The following is a 14,598-nucleotide window of genomic DNA, read 5'->3' as shown; positions in this document are numbered from 1 at the left end:
AGGGAAGTAAGTAGGTATTGGCCTTATGCGTGCTAGGTAAGGCACGAAAATTTCCGGGTTTTGCTATGCGTTCGATCATTGTGTTTTTTACCAATAACCATTCTTTCTTTAAGGTATGGAAATTTGTTTTCGGATCTACCATCATCTCGTTATTATTAACTTCTATGGTAAGATAAATCCAGGTACTTATTTCTTGCCTTTACCCTTGGCAGGTTTCTTCTCGGCCTCAAGTCGTTCCAAGTACTTCTTGTTCTCCGCCTCCATGTTCAGCAAGTGCTGCACCTCCGCTTCAGCCACACGTCGCGCTCGTTCCCATTCCTCAGCTTCACGGATTTCAGCTCTTTTCTTAGCGTTATCATCGTGCCACTCAGCATCTGCAATTCTTTTCGCCTCCTTGTCCTTCTCCACTTGCACTTGGTGAGCCTGCTCCTTCATCTCCTCCATTAACTGCGCACTCTTGGCCTCCGCTTGGAAAAACAACGCCTGGTTCTTCTTTAAAGACGACGCGATACTAGCGAGATCCGACTGACTCAACGTATTGCCAGAAACCTCCATCGAGATCAAACCGCTGTTCTTCGCCAACGCGTGAGCAAGAGAACGCCCCACTTCATGAGAGATCCCTGTATTAAACAGGTTCAGACACGTCAATGAGGTGTTGGCGATGATAGCGTCCGTAAATGGCACCACGTGCGCGAAAGCTGCCGCCAAGTGAGGCGGCACCTTTGACGGAGGACCAGACTGCACGTTGTCACTCTTAGCGTTGGTACCAGCACTTTCACTGCTGCTTCCGTTGCCAGTCGGCAGCTCCTTCGGTAGTTGGAAAACCGGGTTCGAGTTCAGCATCAGCGACGTCAGCACTGTGTTGGTCCTTAGTGCTTCTCCAATAGGCTGCAGCGAGACGTTGGTGAGATGATTGAAGCCTAGATCCAGCACCTGCAGCTTCTTGTTCACTGTGAGCATGTTGCCGATCGCAATACCGACGATATCCGTGAGCGCATTGTTCGAGAGATCCAACGAGACCACGTTCGTGTTGTTGCGCATCGCTCGGAGCAGGGCGCAGCAGGCTAAAGGGGAAATCCCACGCACTGCGAGTCTCTTGGGCGCCACGTTGGTCTCGATTTCGTGAACAATTGTGGCAGATTTAGGCTCGCGTTCTAAAGCAGTCCGCTCCAACGCGACGGCAGTGCTCAACGCGTCCTGGTAAGCTTGTTTCGTCCTCTGCATCTCGAGTTTGTGCAGAGCTGCCTCGTATTCGACCACAGCGGTGTCGTATTCATCGTCGTATTTATCTTGCAAGGATGCTAAACGCGCGTTGGCATCGCCAGTAGTGATGCCATAGCTAGCGAACTGGACCAGAAGAAGAAGTATGTTAGTTTTAGGTCCACCAAGAAGATAAATATTTGTACATACCTCGGCCTGCAAGTCGTCGGGAGCCAGCTCCAGAGCCACACGACGCACAGGTGCTACAACAGGCCGCTCCATCTTGCCTCTTGGTCGCTACAAAGTTGCAGCGTTGCGTCGCTTCACGTTCTTGAAAACGAAACTGGCATGGACAAGCACTGCGTTATCTTGGCTATCAATTGAATGAACTGTGGGTATATTTGGTCCACGATTTCGAGATATTCCTCAGGTAATGGCAGCACTCTGTCGATCAACTCCATCGTCATACCAACAAGCTTCGTTGAATACAATTGCGTTTGCTGTTCTAGCTCTGCAACATGGCGCGAAATCTTGGACGCCTTCTCTTAGAGAGAATCTCTATCATCAATTGTCCCTCTTGACGTCATCGGGCGGGAGCACAAAGTTGCTGAGGCGCAACCACTTGACCGACGTGAAGTAGTCCTGAGTGAGCAGCATCAGCGGCGCCATCACGCATGCCTGCGCAATGATCAATCCCACGAGATTTTCCGCAGTGGTGTGGAAGTATGACGCCGTGAAGAAGAGCAGGTACGTCGCCAACCCGCCCACCAGAACCAACCACGCGCGCAACAATGTCCGCTTCAAAGTCGGTCCAGTGCTCTCGACGCTCAGTGCGAACCACTCGAACAGCGGAATGGCCAGGTAGTGGCTGACGAGCAGCACGATGTGGTCCGAGTGGTCAAAGTCAGCGGGACAGCGTTTGCCACGGCGTAGATCCGCGTACCAGCAGGCATGGTCCGAGTGACCCATAAAGAGCCGCTTCTCCAGCAGCCCCAGGCCCATGTACAACACGACAGTGCGCAGCGCCATCACCGCTACGTACAGCAGCCCACGGCGCACGTACACGCGGACGCGAGGCATGGTTACGTTCGGCCCCAGCATCATGGAGCCGTAGTTGAACACCAGAGCCGACAGCGGAATGGCCCACGCTCCCTACACAGCACACAATACGCCAAGAGTCAATATTGCACAGTGAACGCCCGTCATAAACTGCACAGACTCACCTGCATCGAGCCCAGCACGGGCATGAGGTCCATGCCGGTGTAGCAAGGCGCGTCCTCGTAGCCCCCCGCCTCATTGTTGCAGCACGTGGTCTCAGACCCCTCGGGGGCGTCCACGTGCAGCCAGTTGGAGTCGCAGCTGCTCGTAACAGAGGAGTTAAACGTTAGAACTATGCGTCTAACGACCCCCAAATAGCGAGGAGCCTCACGTACTCGCCTTGGACGCGCACGAACTTGTGCGGGAAGCGGCGCGACGTGTAGAACACCACGAGCAGCAGCAGCGCGTTCACCACCAGGAACGCCCCGCGCGCATTGATCTTGTGCAGCTTCAGCAGCGCCTGCTGCGTCACCGAGAGCTTCTTCGGCACCGCCGGCCTGCCCCCCAGCATGATGGCGCTGATCTGGAAATGTATGGGAACGATGTGTTCATCTATGTGTGCCACATAATAGACATGTTGCCGTTGACCATCACTCCTGGCGAGATCCGACAGTTAAGTTGAAGTTTTCGCCTTCGCTTCGCTGTCGCAACTGGGACCTTGCTCGTCATTCCGCAATTTGCTGCCAAGCCCGCAAGCCGCCAGAGCTGCAAGCCCAACGACGCAATGGAGGACGACATTCAGGCTGTGGTGATTGACAACGGCTCGGGCATGTGCAAGGCAGGGTTTGCCGGTGACGACGCCCCGCGCGCCGTGTTCCCCTCCATCGTAGGCATGCCGAAGCACTTGGGCATCATGGTGGGCATGAACCAGAAAGACGCCTACATTGGCGACGAAGCGCAAGCGAAGCGCGGCGTCTTGACGCTGCGGTACCCAATCGAGCACGGCATCGTCACGAACTGGGACGACATGGAAAAGATCTGGAGCCACACGTTCTACAATGAGCTGCGTGTGGCCCCAGAAGAGCACCCGGTGTTGTTGACGGAGGCTCCGCTGAATCCCAAGGCCAACCGCGAGCGCATGACGCAGATCATGTTTGAGACGTTCAACGTGCCGGCGATGTATGTGAACATCCAAGCCGTGCTGTCGTTGTACGCTTCTGGACGCACCACGGGCTGCGTCTTGGACTCGGGGGACGGTGTTTCGCACACGGTGCCAATCTACGAAGGCTACGCACTGCCCCATGCCATTGTGCGGCTGGATCTGGCTGGACGAGACTTGACCGACTACATGATGAAGATCCTGACGGAGCGTGGCTACTCGTTCACCACCACGGCGGAGCGAGAAATCGTGCGGGACATCAAGGAGAAACTCACCTATGTGGCTATGAACTTTGACGAAGAGATGGAGAAAGCTGCACGGTCGTCTACTCTAGACAAGTCCTACGAACTGCCCGATGGGAACGTAATTGTGATCGGCAACGAGCGCTTCCGTACGCCTGAGGTACTGTTCAAGCCATCCATGATTGGCCGCGAGTGCACGGGCGTTCACGAGTGCGCTTTCCAGACGATTATGAAGTGCGATGTCGACATCCGCCGAGACTTGTACAACAACGTTGTACTCTCCGGTGGCTCTACCATGTTCCCCGGTATTGGAGACCGCATGACGAAGGAGATGACCAAGCTAGCCCCCACGGCGATGAAAGTGAAGATTATTACGCCACCCGAGCGCAAGTACTCCGTCTGGATTGGCGGCTCTATCTTGGCCTCGCTAGCCACGTTCCAGCACATGTGGATCTCGAAGACGGACTACGACGAGTCGGGGCCTTCCATTGTGCATCGCAAGTGCTTCTAAGGCAACCTGCGGCTCCTATTTCTGCGGGGAGGAAGACATCTTGAGGCTTTAGTGCTTCGGTGTTGGATCATTCTCGCCGCGATTCATGTTGTGTTAGGTTGAGGAGTACTTGCGAAGATTTTTGATCAGTGTTTGTTAACATGGCTCAACACAAAACAAGAGCTTGCCTCACGCTCCTTTCGCCGCCTCCACCTTGGTCAGACGAACCGCATCGGCGAATTCGGCAATGGGCTTAGCGGTCCACATGGTTGGCGCGTCCTTGCGAGCAAGACTCCCAGCTCGCTCCTCGTCGCTACGGAGCGAACTCTCGTAGTACGCGAGGTGGCCGCCAGACTTGGTCAGACATAGAATGACATTCGGGCAGGCTTCCACAAGGGTACGCGACGGAAGCGCCGTTCGCACGCTGATGGGGTCGTCCTCGGCGTTGATGCAAAGCAGCGGCACCTTCACAGCACGCAGCATCTTGTCAGAGGATGCATCTTGATAGAAATCATCGGCATTCTTGTAGTTGAAGAGCACACTGGTGAGCCTATCGTCGAACTCTCTCACAGTGCGGGAAGCTCGAACAGCCTCCATGTCGAGGCCCGGGTAGCCCTCGAACTTCTCGGCAGCATTACTCTACGCAGCAAGCAAGCAAGTACCCGCGCATACATGATTAGTCCTCTTCCTCCAATACGATAAATGTACGCACATACCTTTTCGAAGAAGAGCGCACGCATGCTGCGATTCAGCATTTTGTCGTAGGCCAGCCGATTGAACAGCGTGCCAGACAAGTTCTCCGACACTTTGGTCAAGTTGAAGGGGTTCCCCACCGAAACAGCACCAGTCAATGGAGTGCGGTCGCCCTCTTCGCCCAGATACTTCACCAGCACATTAGATCCCATAGAGAACCCCACACCGACGAACGCTTCTTGGCCGAAGTCGTACTTCTTGGCCAGTTGCTCAAGCACAAAGCGCAGATCCTCAGTGTAGGCCGTGCAGTAAAGCTGAGCCGTCCTCAACGGCGTCTTGGCACACCCACGAGCGTTCAGCACAACGCACTGCCAACCCACCTCGTGGAGGCGAGCAACCGTGTGGCGAATATAATTCGCCGGACTTCCACCCGTAAGCCCCGGCAACAGCAACACCGTGCGTCGCGTTGGGTCCACACCTTCGATCCATGACGAGTCCTCTTCGCGAGGCGAAATGCTGGATTCGTTACCAGCAGGCGAGTGTCCTGGAAGCAATGCCCAGTCCAGCGACACCACGCCACCGTCGGGCATGTCCAGCAGCTGACGTTTGTAGTCGACGACAGGTGCGCGCTTATCGAACGCAAACTTGATAGTCTGCAGGTGGCCATTGAAGAGTCTCCACGACGGGTAGTACTTGGTTTGAGCTGCAGTAAGCAAGGCACACGTTGTTAGCAACCGCTGAAAGGGAATGAGAGCAAGCAAGCAAACAAACACTCGTCCACATACTCAACGTCACACAGTGTGACAGCAGCTTCTTGCTGGCAGGCGTCTTGCGGTAGATCAGTCGCGGCGACTCGGCCGTGCGCGCATAGTGCCACCGGAGTAGCATCGACACGAGCGTCGGCCCGAGCAGCTTCTTGCCCGCACACAGGAGGATTAGCACGAAGAGCAGGCGAACGCGGCGCTGGCGAACATGCGGCGTCAACGCGAGCGCGCGGGTGCAGACGACGTTCCCCATGAGACTTGAGCACTGCTAGGGATTTTCGTGAATGACCTGACAGGTAACGAGCGAGGGTAGCTGGCGTGATCGGCGGTCGAGCGTCATCGATCACGCCAACGATTTCGTTCTGCCCAGCATTTATAGAAGTGGTTGTGGAATGCCAGGCTTGCAGCACTTTCACAGGTGACAGCATTCTTCTTATTAACTAAAGCTTCGCCTAGACGCGATAGCTGGGTATTTCGCTTTACACCTTCATGTCCCCAGTGCGTATTTGTTGTACCTGCCCGTTTGGAGCTATTCCACTGGCAATGGCAGCATTCTTTCGATCAACTCCATCGCGATGCCTTGGTGTTGCAGTTCATGCCTCGCACACAGCAGCTCAAAGCGCCGCCGAATCTCCGTCGCATCTAGGGAGCTTCTAGCCTGCAGTCTCCTCCAACGTCTCTCACCATCGTCCATTTGGATTCTAACCCCACTTTCATCTTCATCTTCGACGACAAATGGAGCGCTCCTCGATCCGTCTTGAACCGCTTATTCCGTCTTGACGTCACGCTCTCCACCATCTGCAGGAGCAGTACTATCGTCCTCACTCGATGTCTCGGTATCACTCGTGTCGTTCACTTCAAGCGTAGCATCCTGCTCTCTCGTGAAAATGACCATCAGAGGCTGCTGGAACTGCTGGAAAGCTCGGGAGTGGCGATGGTCTGCATTCCAGTAGAACTTCTCTCCTCAAGCTGTTGATCTTGGATCGGATCGCGTGCACCGTGCAACCGGGGAATCCCGAGTCCTGCATGCCTTGGCACAGCTCCGCCAGCATTTCAGCCTTCGAGCTGGACCTGAAGAACGCGGCGTAGTGACGAGAAAGCCAGGCGACAAGCAGTTGCATGGGACTCAAGCCACCAGAAGAGGCGGGCTCGAGCCAAGACAAGGACGAAGCGTGGCGAGGCATCTGTGCAATGATTGACAAGGAGGCGAGAGCCACAAAAGTTCAAGAAAAAGTTGTCATTGACAATACTTTCTTCCAGTGTGGAGGAAATCATGAAATCGATCGACGGTCTCAGCAAAGCCGAGCCAAACCAAGTCGAGAGTTTCAACTTAGTTTCGATGCAGAGGCAGGAACGAGTCGATCGTTTCGGCGTCGACACCTTGCGATTGCAGTCCTTGGCGCGCAGAGAGCAACTCAAAGCGGCGACGGATCTCAGCGGTGTCGAGAATGGGGTCGATCGGCGCCAATCGCTTTAAATTGGCACTTACACGAGGTCTCGCAGCAGCTTCATGGTCCTCAACTTCGCTTTCGTCCGTCGCCTCCGACTCCTCCTTGACATCTTCGCGCTCTTGTGGAGCTTTCGCTCTGGTTGCAGCTCGACGGGTAGTCAGAAGCGGGCGCAGAGGGCCTCGTTCACGTTCATTAGCTGCCGCACTGGCACGCTCACGCATCGCGGCTCTCTCTTCGTCGTCGAACAGGACGCCCAAGAGACGGTCGTAGTAGACGTTGACGTCCTTCGAGGCGCAGTTGCCTCCTTCAGCTTTGGTCTGTACCCCGTTCTTCAGACGAGAGATCTGCGAGCGGATGGAGCTGATGGTGAGTCCGTAGATGCCGTTCGTCGCCATCTCCTCGCCCAGTTGCTCCAGCAGGTCGATCTTGCGCTTCGACGCGCGATACTCGTCCCCATTGCGCTCGAGCCAAGTCATCAACCGATCCATCGGACTTTGCTCGCCAGGAGAGGTAGGCTCCATCCATCGCAGCCGCGGAGTAGCGTGAGGAGTGGAGCGCGCAGGTCGTCGCATAGCTTCTTGGTCTTCTTTTCCTTCGCTTCGGTCTCACGCAGGCTTTCAAGTTTCAATAATTCTTCTTCCACCACGTTCTCGCGTTTGCCTTCGTCTCACATCAACGCCGTCTCCCTGGTTAGACTTCTTGAGATAGGATTGTGTGGAGTTTGTACAGCGCCTCGGCTGCTGTGGGGCGGAGTTTGCTGTCTACCGATACGCAAGCAAGTCCTAGATTCACCATCGACTGAAGCGCCCAAGGCGAGAACTCAACGTGGATTTTTCCAGCCGCTACCAATTGCAGAATCGCCGCGTCGGATTTATTCGTCTTCTTCCTTGCGTTGTCGTATGGTAGGCAATGCGTGTCCAACTCGGATAACACCACCCCGAACGAGAATATGTCGGCTTTGGCATCGTATTTCTCCCCCATCATAACTTCTGGAGCCATCCACAACGACGTCCCCACACCTGCGGTCATTGTCTCGTTGATCCGCTCGCGCGAGACGCCAAAGTCCGTGAGTTTTGCATCCAAATCTTCACTTAGCAAAATGTTCTTGGACTTCAAGTCGCGGTGGATCACGGGCAAGTCCAACGAATGCAAGTAGGTGAGCGCGTGGGCGACGTGAAGGGCGATCCTCACCTTCTCCTGGTCGAAGCCCTTGTGGTGCCCTTGAACATTGAGTTTATCGAGCAAAGCTCTTAGGTCACCGCCCTCCATGTACTCCAAGACACCACAAAGATCTGTCAAGGAGTCCCAGGCCACACCAACAAGTCGCACAATCCGTGGATGATCCAGCAGTGCGGTTCTCTTCACCTCGGCTAGGAACTCGTTGAGATGCCGGACGCTTCTTCGGTTTTCTTGCAGTAACATTTTGATCGCTACGAGTTGACCATTGTACAGTCCAGCGTAGACTTCTCCATAAGCTCCTCGACTGAGCAAATGCTGAACGACCACCTTCTCTCGAGGGATCCGCGCCGTGGCAATGACTTCATCGTCCCACAAACCCCCGAGACCGTGTGGTGCAATGTCTTGTGAGTTGGGGTCGCTAGACATCGTGGGCCGACCATTTGTAGCCGCGCGATAGTCGGCGTACGTGTCTTCGGTATCTTTTGAACTGGAAAGTCTTGAACGCCAGAAGACCACAGCAGCCACGAAGAAGACGAGAGCTACCGACCCGATGATGATACCGACGATGGCACCTGCAGTGAGCCCTGAATGCCCAGTTGAAGTTATTGATGTCGGCGACGGAGTGTCAATAACACCAAGCATACTCGCATCGGTATTAGCAACACTCGAGTTGCTACCACTTGAACTTGTACTTGTACTTTCACTTCCACTTGCACTTGCGCTGTTGCTGCTTGTGCTGGCGTCGTAGTTGGTGTAGAACTTGGTATTGCCTCCGTAACACGTGTGATTCAACAGTGTCGCCCTGTCGACGAAATACCGAGTGGCATTGCCGCCACACGCTCCATTATCGTACAGTTGATACAACGCGGAGCCATTCGTGAACAACGTAGCGCTGGACGACGAGTTCTCGGAAGCAAATTGACAGCCATTAGCCGTGGCCGTGGCGTTGATGGTGCTCAGCGTCTCGCAATCCTCACCCGTGTACGTCTCGACCATCAGAAATGGCTGCAGTACTCCGCCATTTCCATTGAAGATCTCGACTGAGTACGTGTACGGGTCGGTGATGCACTCGCTTTTGCTGTAGTACGTGTTCCCACCGTAGACTTCTGGCGTGCAGCTGGCGTCAGATACGCAGCTCGACACGGCAGTCACGCTCGTCTCGGTCGTCAAGGTCGACTCGGCCAAGCGCCGCGTCAAAATGCCTGCAGACTGGACGGCGGTCGGAGCGATGTACGCTGCGGCGGCGGCAGTGTCGTACGTGAAGTCCATGGTCACGATTTGAGGCGTGTTCATGCAGTTCTCATCAACGAAGTAACTCGTCGCCAGCAAGTCGACAGTCGCTGCTGCTCGCCCGAGCAGAACCGCAACGATAATAATTCCAAACATCTGCGCGTGAGCTCTGCGAGGCGAAATCTTCTGTGAGATTAGCTTACTGGGGACGCACCCATTTACCTGAACCCAAGACGCAGGGGTTGAGACCACCCACGCTTGAATTATTGACTCTTCATCTCAACGGCCACTGCTCACAACTTCCAGCTTACAACTTGATCACCATCTTGCCAATGTTCTGTTGCGCGTACAGGCGGTCAATGGCGTCGGGGATGCTCTCCAGGCCGCGGAACTCGGTGGGGTCGATGCCAGCCTTGAGCTTGCCGTCCTTAATGAGACCCAGCAGACGCTGCAGGTGCTCCGGGACGTGCTGGGCGTGGTGGAAGAGCAGGAACCCGCGCAGAGACGCCGAGCGGAGCTGCATCTTGCGGTTCTGCTGGTATCCGTACTGCGGGTCGGTGCCGGCGTCGCCGTGGTAGTGCGACACATTGCCGAAGACGATAATGCGACCGAAGATCGCAATGTTGTCGAGCACGGCCTTGAACATCTCCCCACCCACGCTCTCGAAGGCGAGGTTGATCCCCTCCGGATACTCCTTCTTCAGAACCTCGGTCAAGTTCTCCTTCTTGTAGTTGATGGGGCGGTCGACGCCCAGAGACTTGAGGTACTCGACCTTCTCGTCGGAGCTGCAGGCTCCAATAACGTGGTTGCCCGCCAGCTTGGCAAGCTGAACGACAAACTGGCCGGTCGCTCCTGCAGCCGCCGACACGAAGACCGTCTCATTGGACTTCATCTCGCCAGCCTTCTCCAGAGCGAGCGAAGCCGACACGCCGCAGACCGTGAGCGGGATCACCGAAGGCGACAGCTCCGGCGTCTTGACGATCTTGGCGGCCGGAACCTCCGTGTACTCAGCAAAAGCACCCAGATCTGCGCCAATAAAGCACAAAAATGTTAGTAAAACCCGATAAATCGTAATAAAATTGCGTACTCACGTTGGTAGGCGACGGTCTCGCCAACCCAGACGTCGGTCACGCCTTCCCCCACCGACTCAACGACGCCCACTGCATTCACAATCAACACATTGCAGACATTAGTTTACTTGCAGTATAGTACATGTACTTAGTTTGCAGTATGTTGCGGACCTCCTTCTAGCCCGCAGTTGATGGGGAGCGTGGTCCGGCCGTAGCCGCCGTTGGTGATGTTGATGTCCGTGGCGTTGATGCCCAGGAAGTGGTTCTTGACCACGACGTTGCCCGCCGAGGACTTGGGCAGCTCCTGGTCCACGACGATCTTGGTGGCCTTGCAGAAGTTCGTGGACCACGTGTGCACTTGCACGCGGCGGAAGGACGGCATCTTTAAGCTCTGTAGCTCTTGCTCTCTTCGACCTGCGCGCTTGCGTGTCAATTGAGAACTGACGAGCGATCCGAAATGATGTATGCGACGTGTGAGACCCGGGTCGGGATTACGAATCAGAATAGACTGTATTTCAGTATTACATGCAAACAGGTTTGGCCCGCTAAGCGTGACTAGCAAAATGTAGCCATTTGATTGGCACTTCAAGTTGGACGATCTCAATCCTGCGGCTACAGGCGAACGATGAGTTTGCCAATGTTTTGCTGCGCGTACAGCCGGTCGAGAGCTTTGGGGATGCTCTCGAAGCCCTGGAAGACGGTCGGGTCGATGCCGGCCTTGAGTTTGCCCTCCTCGACGAGCTTCAGAAGACGCTTGAGGTGTTCCGGCTCGTCCTTCGGGTGGTGGCGCCGCTGGAAGCCACGCAGAGACGCCGAGCGGAGCTGCATCTTTCGGTTCTGCTGGTAGCCGAACTGTGGATCGGTGCCGGCGTCCCCATGGTAGTGAGAGCAGTTGCCGAAGACTATAATGCGACCGAAGATGGCGATGTTGTCCAGCACCGCCTTGAACATGTCGCCGCCCACTCCTTCAAATGCGAGGTCGATGTCATTCGGGTATTCCTCCTTGAGGACGGCGTTGAGGTCCTCCTTCTTGTAGTTGATGGGGCGGTCGACGCCCAGAGACTTGAGGTACTCGACCTTTTCATCCGAGCTGCACGCGCCGATGACGTGGTTGCCTGCGAGCCTTGCCAGCTGCACGGCGAATTGGCCCGTAGCTCCCGCTGCAGCAGACACGAAGACCGTCTCGTTGGACTTCATCTCGCCAGCCTTGTCCAGGGCGAGGGAAGCTGACACGCCACAGACCGTGAGGGGGACAAGTGCAGGGGACAGCTCCGGTGACTTGATGATCTTCGAGGCGGGGACCTCCAGGTACTCCGAGAAGGCTCCGATGTCTGGGTAAAGGAAGCTATTGGTGAGCATCACAGCGTATGTATCTGTTTCAAAGTAGACGATAGACTTACTCGAGTAGGCGACGTTGTCCCCGACCTTGATGTCCTCGACGCCTTCACCCACTTCAACGACGACTCCAGCTATCAAGGCAAAGCAAATGGCGTCAATATGAGCAGCAAAGTTGTGGATTTCATATAGCTACTGACCTGCTTCGAGTCCGCACTTCACAGGAAGCGTAGTGCGTCCGTAGCCGCCGTTGGTGATGTTTACATCCGTCGCGTTGATGCCCAAGAAGCGGTTCTCCACGACCACGTTACCAGGGCCGGCAGTGGGCAGCTCGGGCTCCTCGACAATCTCAGTCGCCTTCAGAAAGTCCGTGGAGTACGTGTGCACTTGGATGCGGCGGTAGGAAGGCATCGTGATTCTTGTGGGCTGCTTGTCAATCGGAAAGTGAGCTCGCGGTCTGTTAAACGCGAGCTCGGCTGCCACTTCTGACGCGAAGAAGGCCTCCGATCTGGTTGGCACTTCAACGTGATGCATTATTACGTGTTCATCCCCATGTGACGAATTCAAGAGTGCGCCTTTGATTCGGTGAGACCGTGTCCTTGAAGACATTTCGCAAGTCGAAAGAGCTTGGATTGGAGGACATCAAAGATTCATTACTTTACTCTGCATGAGACTGACAAGTTTATCTGCGGCGCGACCTGGTGCTCTTGGGCTTGCAATTCGAATCGCTTTTGTGGACCGATGGTAGAACCGTGTCCGCTTCACCTGCTACGGAACTGGTGTCGGTCTCTGTTTCAAGTGCAACATCATCGACAGAGCGAACTGAGCCTGCAGACGAGGTCGAATTCGAGAACGAAGACGCCGTGGGGGTTGCGATTTCACCGTCAACAGGGTTGTTGCCCGGCAGCTTCGTCACCATCGTGATGTCCTCCACGATCTCTGGTTTCGTAGTGCATCGAGCCTCGGGGGCTTTATCACTGAACGAGGCGGAAAGCGGAGCGCACTCGCCGGCGTTAAAGTAGTTCTTGTCGGCACACTGGTCCACCGCAGCTTGGAGAACGTCAACGTCCCATCCGTTGAGGAAGTCGCCGTGGAAGCTGAAGCCCGTGCGATCGCCGTTGGCCAACACGAACGGATGCTGGTCGCCGTCCCATTCATCGTCGTACTGAGCGACATTGTAGAACGCCTCGTAGAAGATCTTGATCATCTTCTTCCAGCCATCGGGGCAGCGTCCGCCGTCCAGCCCCGTAGCGTACGCCACATGCGACTTGTGGTCGTGCGAGTCGAGGTTCTTGCCGTCCCAGCACATCGGAAAGTTCACCTGGCCGCGAAGTCCGTTCGGACATTTAAAGTTTGGGATGCCTCGCTGCTCTGGGTGGGGGTTGTCGTAGTCGAGGCACACCCACGTGATAGCCTTCTCCTCTATAGAGTCGCCCTTCTCACGCAGCTTCGGGTTACCCGCAAGCATTTTGAGACCGTCAGGGAACGCGATGACCTACTCGTCGCCCGTCGGACGCGGCTCGTTGTAGACGATCTGGTGGCTCTCAACGAGACCGTAGCCTGAGCCATTCTTGAACTTGACGTAGAGCTGCGGAACCCAGTACGCGCTGAGATCGGCACCGATCGGACACGACGTGCATGTGGATGCCTTCATTGCAGCACCATCAGCGTTCATGCTGAATCCGTTTCCTCCGCTGATGGCGTGCAGGTGACCAGAGGCTTCACCGGGGCTAACGATCGGGTCGACGCGATCCACCACGAGGTTGTTGAAGCAGTCGAAGCGAAACATGGCCAGAGTTGTTGGCATCAATGCAGCGGTGGCCGCCAGGGCTGCCGTTGCTAAAGTTGAAATCTTCATGGCTCTGCGTCGAGGTGCAGCTGAGTGTGCAATTTTACGAGTGAGCCGTCGAACGAAGGCTCACGATCGAAAAGGGTGCCGGTAGCCTTCCCGTGCTGCACAGAACTTGCGCTCAACTTCATTTGGCAGAAATTACCATCGGGATGCCCCCTGCTGTTCGTCCCCATACCGCTGGATTGTAGCGCTTCACCAAGTGGCATCGGCCCGCAACCGCAGCTGTGTTTGCCGTTCGAAGAGCAAGTCGTTGCAGCGCCCTACGTTGGCGGAGATGCGTGTTGGTTCTCATACTTCGTGGCCATCACGAGACTGTCGATGGCAAAATTGGAAGGACTTCCGTACTGTGAGCAGCCTAGAAGCAATGTTAGACCCAGCGTTAACCACACGTTGGTAGCTACGTCAGTCTGATCACATCCGCCGCAACCCCGTGCAGTCTGCTTTTCGAGATCGCCATAAGTCGTGTGAGCAGGGCGCTTATCATCTGCTTCAGGAACAGTTTTCTTCATGGAGAAACACCTCGTTTTCAAAGTCCGATCAATTGTGTCCACTGCCAGTTTTCTGGTTAACACGCGTGTTAAGCACGCACAGGCAGTCTCGCAGAAAAAATATCGATGCAATGGACCCTTGCGTGCCTTCAGTTGAACTGAATCAGTTCTGTGGCCGACGCGCACAAGATACACGGCAGGCAGCAGCAAAAGATTTTTTTCTGAACGCTCGCACCATCGGATTCATCAAGCAAACTCTAGTAAGAGCTCATAAAATCTATTGTAGTCGAAGCTCTGTGAATCGCAGAGATCGATGATCGATTGGGGCTATCAGTCAGTCACACTATGCACTAAGCTCGCTATGACTTATAGTGAGCGTCGGTCGGTCGGTATCTTGGCTACTTCAA

General features: G+C 55.3%; 9 protein-coding genes across 9 annotated transcripts; 1 reads left to right on the top strand and 8 right to left on the bottom strand.

Moving 5' to 3' along the window:
* Positions 1 to 186: 186 nt before the first annotated feature.
* On the bottom strand, positions 187 to 1,041 carry PHYSODRAFT_533263 (hypothetical protein; the record flags this gene model as incomplete). The annotated part of the gene is made up of 1 exon (XM_009540273.1): positions 187 to 1,041. One exon carries the CDS (start codon positions 1,039 to 1,041, stop codon positions 187 to 189), a length of 855 nt encoding a protein of 284 aa, XP_009538568.1.
* A 1,104-nt stretch (positions 1,042 to 2,145) lies between these two features.
* PHYSODRAFT_454585 (hypothetical protein) lies at positions 2,146 to 2,821 on the bottom strand (the record flags this gene model as incomplete). Its single annotated transcript, XM_009540272.1, has 3 exons — positions 2,146 to 2,352; positions 2,424 to 2,559; positions 2,634 to 2,821. Coding segments are annotated over 3 exons (531 nt in total), but the record flags the coding sequence as incomplete, so codon positions are not given.
* A 201-nt stretch (positions 2,822 to 3,022) lies between these two features.
* Positions 3,023 to 4,150, top strand: PHYSODRAFT_532724 (hypothetical protein; the record flags this gene model as incomplete). Its single annotated transcript, XM_009540271.1, has 1 exon — positions 3,023 to 4,150. The coding sequence occupies one exon, from the start codon at positions 3,023 to 3,025 to the stop codon at positions 4,148 to 4,150; it is 1,128 nt and encodes a 375-aa protein (XP_009538566.1).
* A 168-nt stretch (positions 4,151 to 4,318) lies between these two features.
* Positions 4,319 to 5,839, bottom strand: PHYSODRAFT_533451 (hypothetical protein; the record flags this gene model as incomplete). Its single annotated transcript, XM_009540270.1, has 3 exons — positions 4,319 to 4,768; positions 4,846 to 5,497; positions 5,604 to 5,839. The coding sequence occupies 3 exons, from the start codon at positions 5,837 to 5,839 to the stop codon at positions 4,319 to 4,321; spliced, it is 1,338 nt and encodes a 445-aa protein (XP_009538565.1).
* Positions 5,840 to 6,916: 1,077 nt separating this feature from the next.
* PHYSODRAFT_533083 (hypothetical protein) lies at positions 6,917 to 7,609 on the bottom strand (the record flags this gene model as incomplete). Its single annotated transcript, XM_009540269.1, has 2 exons — positions 6,917 to 7,107; positions 7,225 to 7,609. 2 exons carry the CDS (start codon positions 7,607 to 7,609, stop codon positions 6,917 to 6,919), a joined length of 576 nt encoding a protein of 191 aa, XP_009538564.1.
* A 118-nt stretch (positions 7,610 to 7,727) lies between these two features.
* Positions 7,728 to 9,602, bottom strand: PHYSODRAFT_532919 (hypothetical protein; the record flags this gene model as incomplete). The annotated part of the gene is made up of 3 exons (XM_009540268.1): positions 7,728 to 8,800; positions 8,861 to 9,369; positions 9,475 to 9,602. The coding sequence occupies 3 exons, from the start codon at positions 9,600 to 9,602 to the stop codon at positions 7,728 to 7,730; spliced, it is 1,710 nt and encodes a 569-aa protein (XP_009538563.1).
* A 13-nt stretch (positions 9,603 to 9,615) lies between these two features.
* Positions 9,616 to 10,941, bottom strand: PHYSODRAFT_356165 (hypothetical protein). The gene is made up of 3 exons (XM_009540267.1): positions 10,688 to 10,941; positions 10,538 to 10,606; positions 9,616 to 10,472 (listed from the first exon to the last, which is right to left on the bottom strand). The coding sequence occupies exons 1-3, from the start codon at positions 10,896 to 10,898 to the stop codon at positions 9,754 to 9,756; spliced, it is 999 nt and encodes a 332-aa protein (XP_009538562.1). The 5' UTR covers positions 10,899 to 10,941; the 3' UTR covers positions 9,616 to 9,753.
* A 187-nt stretch (positions 10,942 to 11,128) lies between these two features.
* On the bottom strand, positions 11,129 to 13,319 carry PHYSODRAFT_341906 (hypothetical protein; the record flags this gene model as incomplete). The annotated part of the gene is made up of 4 exons (XM_009540266.1): positions 11,129 to 11,847; positions 11,917 to 11,985; positions 12,052 to 12,359; positions 12,550 to 13,319. The coding sequence occupies 4 exons, from the start codon at positions 13,317 to 13,319 to the stop codon at positions 11,129 to 11,131; spliced, it is 1,866 nt and encodes a 621-aa protein (XP_009538561.1).
* A 27-nt stretch (positions 13,320 to 13,346) lies between these two features.
* Positions 13,347 to 13,709, bottom strand: PHYSODRAFT_341905 (hypothetical protein; the record flags this gene model as incomplete). The annotated part of the gene is made up of 1 exon (XM_009540265.1): positions 13,347 to 13,709. The coding sequence occupies one exon, from the start codon at positions 13,707 to 13,709 to the stop codon at positions 13,347 to 13,349; it is 363 nt and encodes a 120-aa protein (XP_009538560.1).
* Positions 13,710 to 14,598: the final 889 nt, after the last annotated feature.

Source organism: Phytophthora sojae (assembly GCF_000149755.1).
Source record: "Phytophthora sojae unplaced genomic scaffold PHYSOscaffold_15, whole genome shotgun sequence".
In the NCBI taxonomy this organism is placed as follows: Eukaryota; Oomycota; class Peronosporomycetes; order Peronosporales; family Peronosporaceae; genus Phytophthora; species Phytophthora sojae.
The sequence above is the reverse complement of the archived record's forward strand: the minus strand, read 5'-3'. Positions and strand labels throughout refer to the sequence as shown.

Excerpts from the sequence above, each read along its gene's own strand:
- PHYSODRAFT_356165 (XM_009540267.1), bottom strand. The coding sequence starts at position 10,898 with ATGCCGTCCTTCCGCCGCGTGCAAGTGCACACGTGGTCCACGAACTTC. Across the intron at positions 10,607-10,687 it reads CAACTGCGGGCTAGAAGGAG|TGGGCGTCGTTGAGTCGGTG; the intron begins GTCCGCAACATA and ends TTGTGAATGCAG. Across the intron at positions 10,473-10,537 it reads CGAGACCGTCGCCTACCAAC|ATCTGGGTGCTTTTGCTGAG; the intron begins GTGAGTACGCAA and ends TTATTGGCGCAG.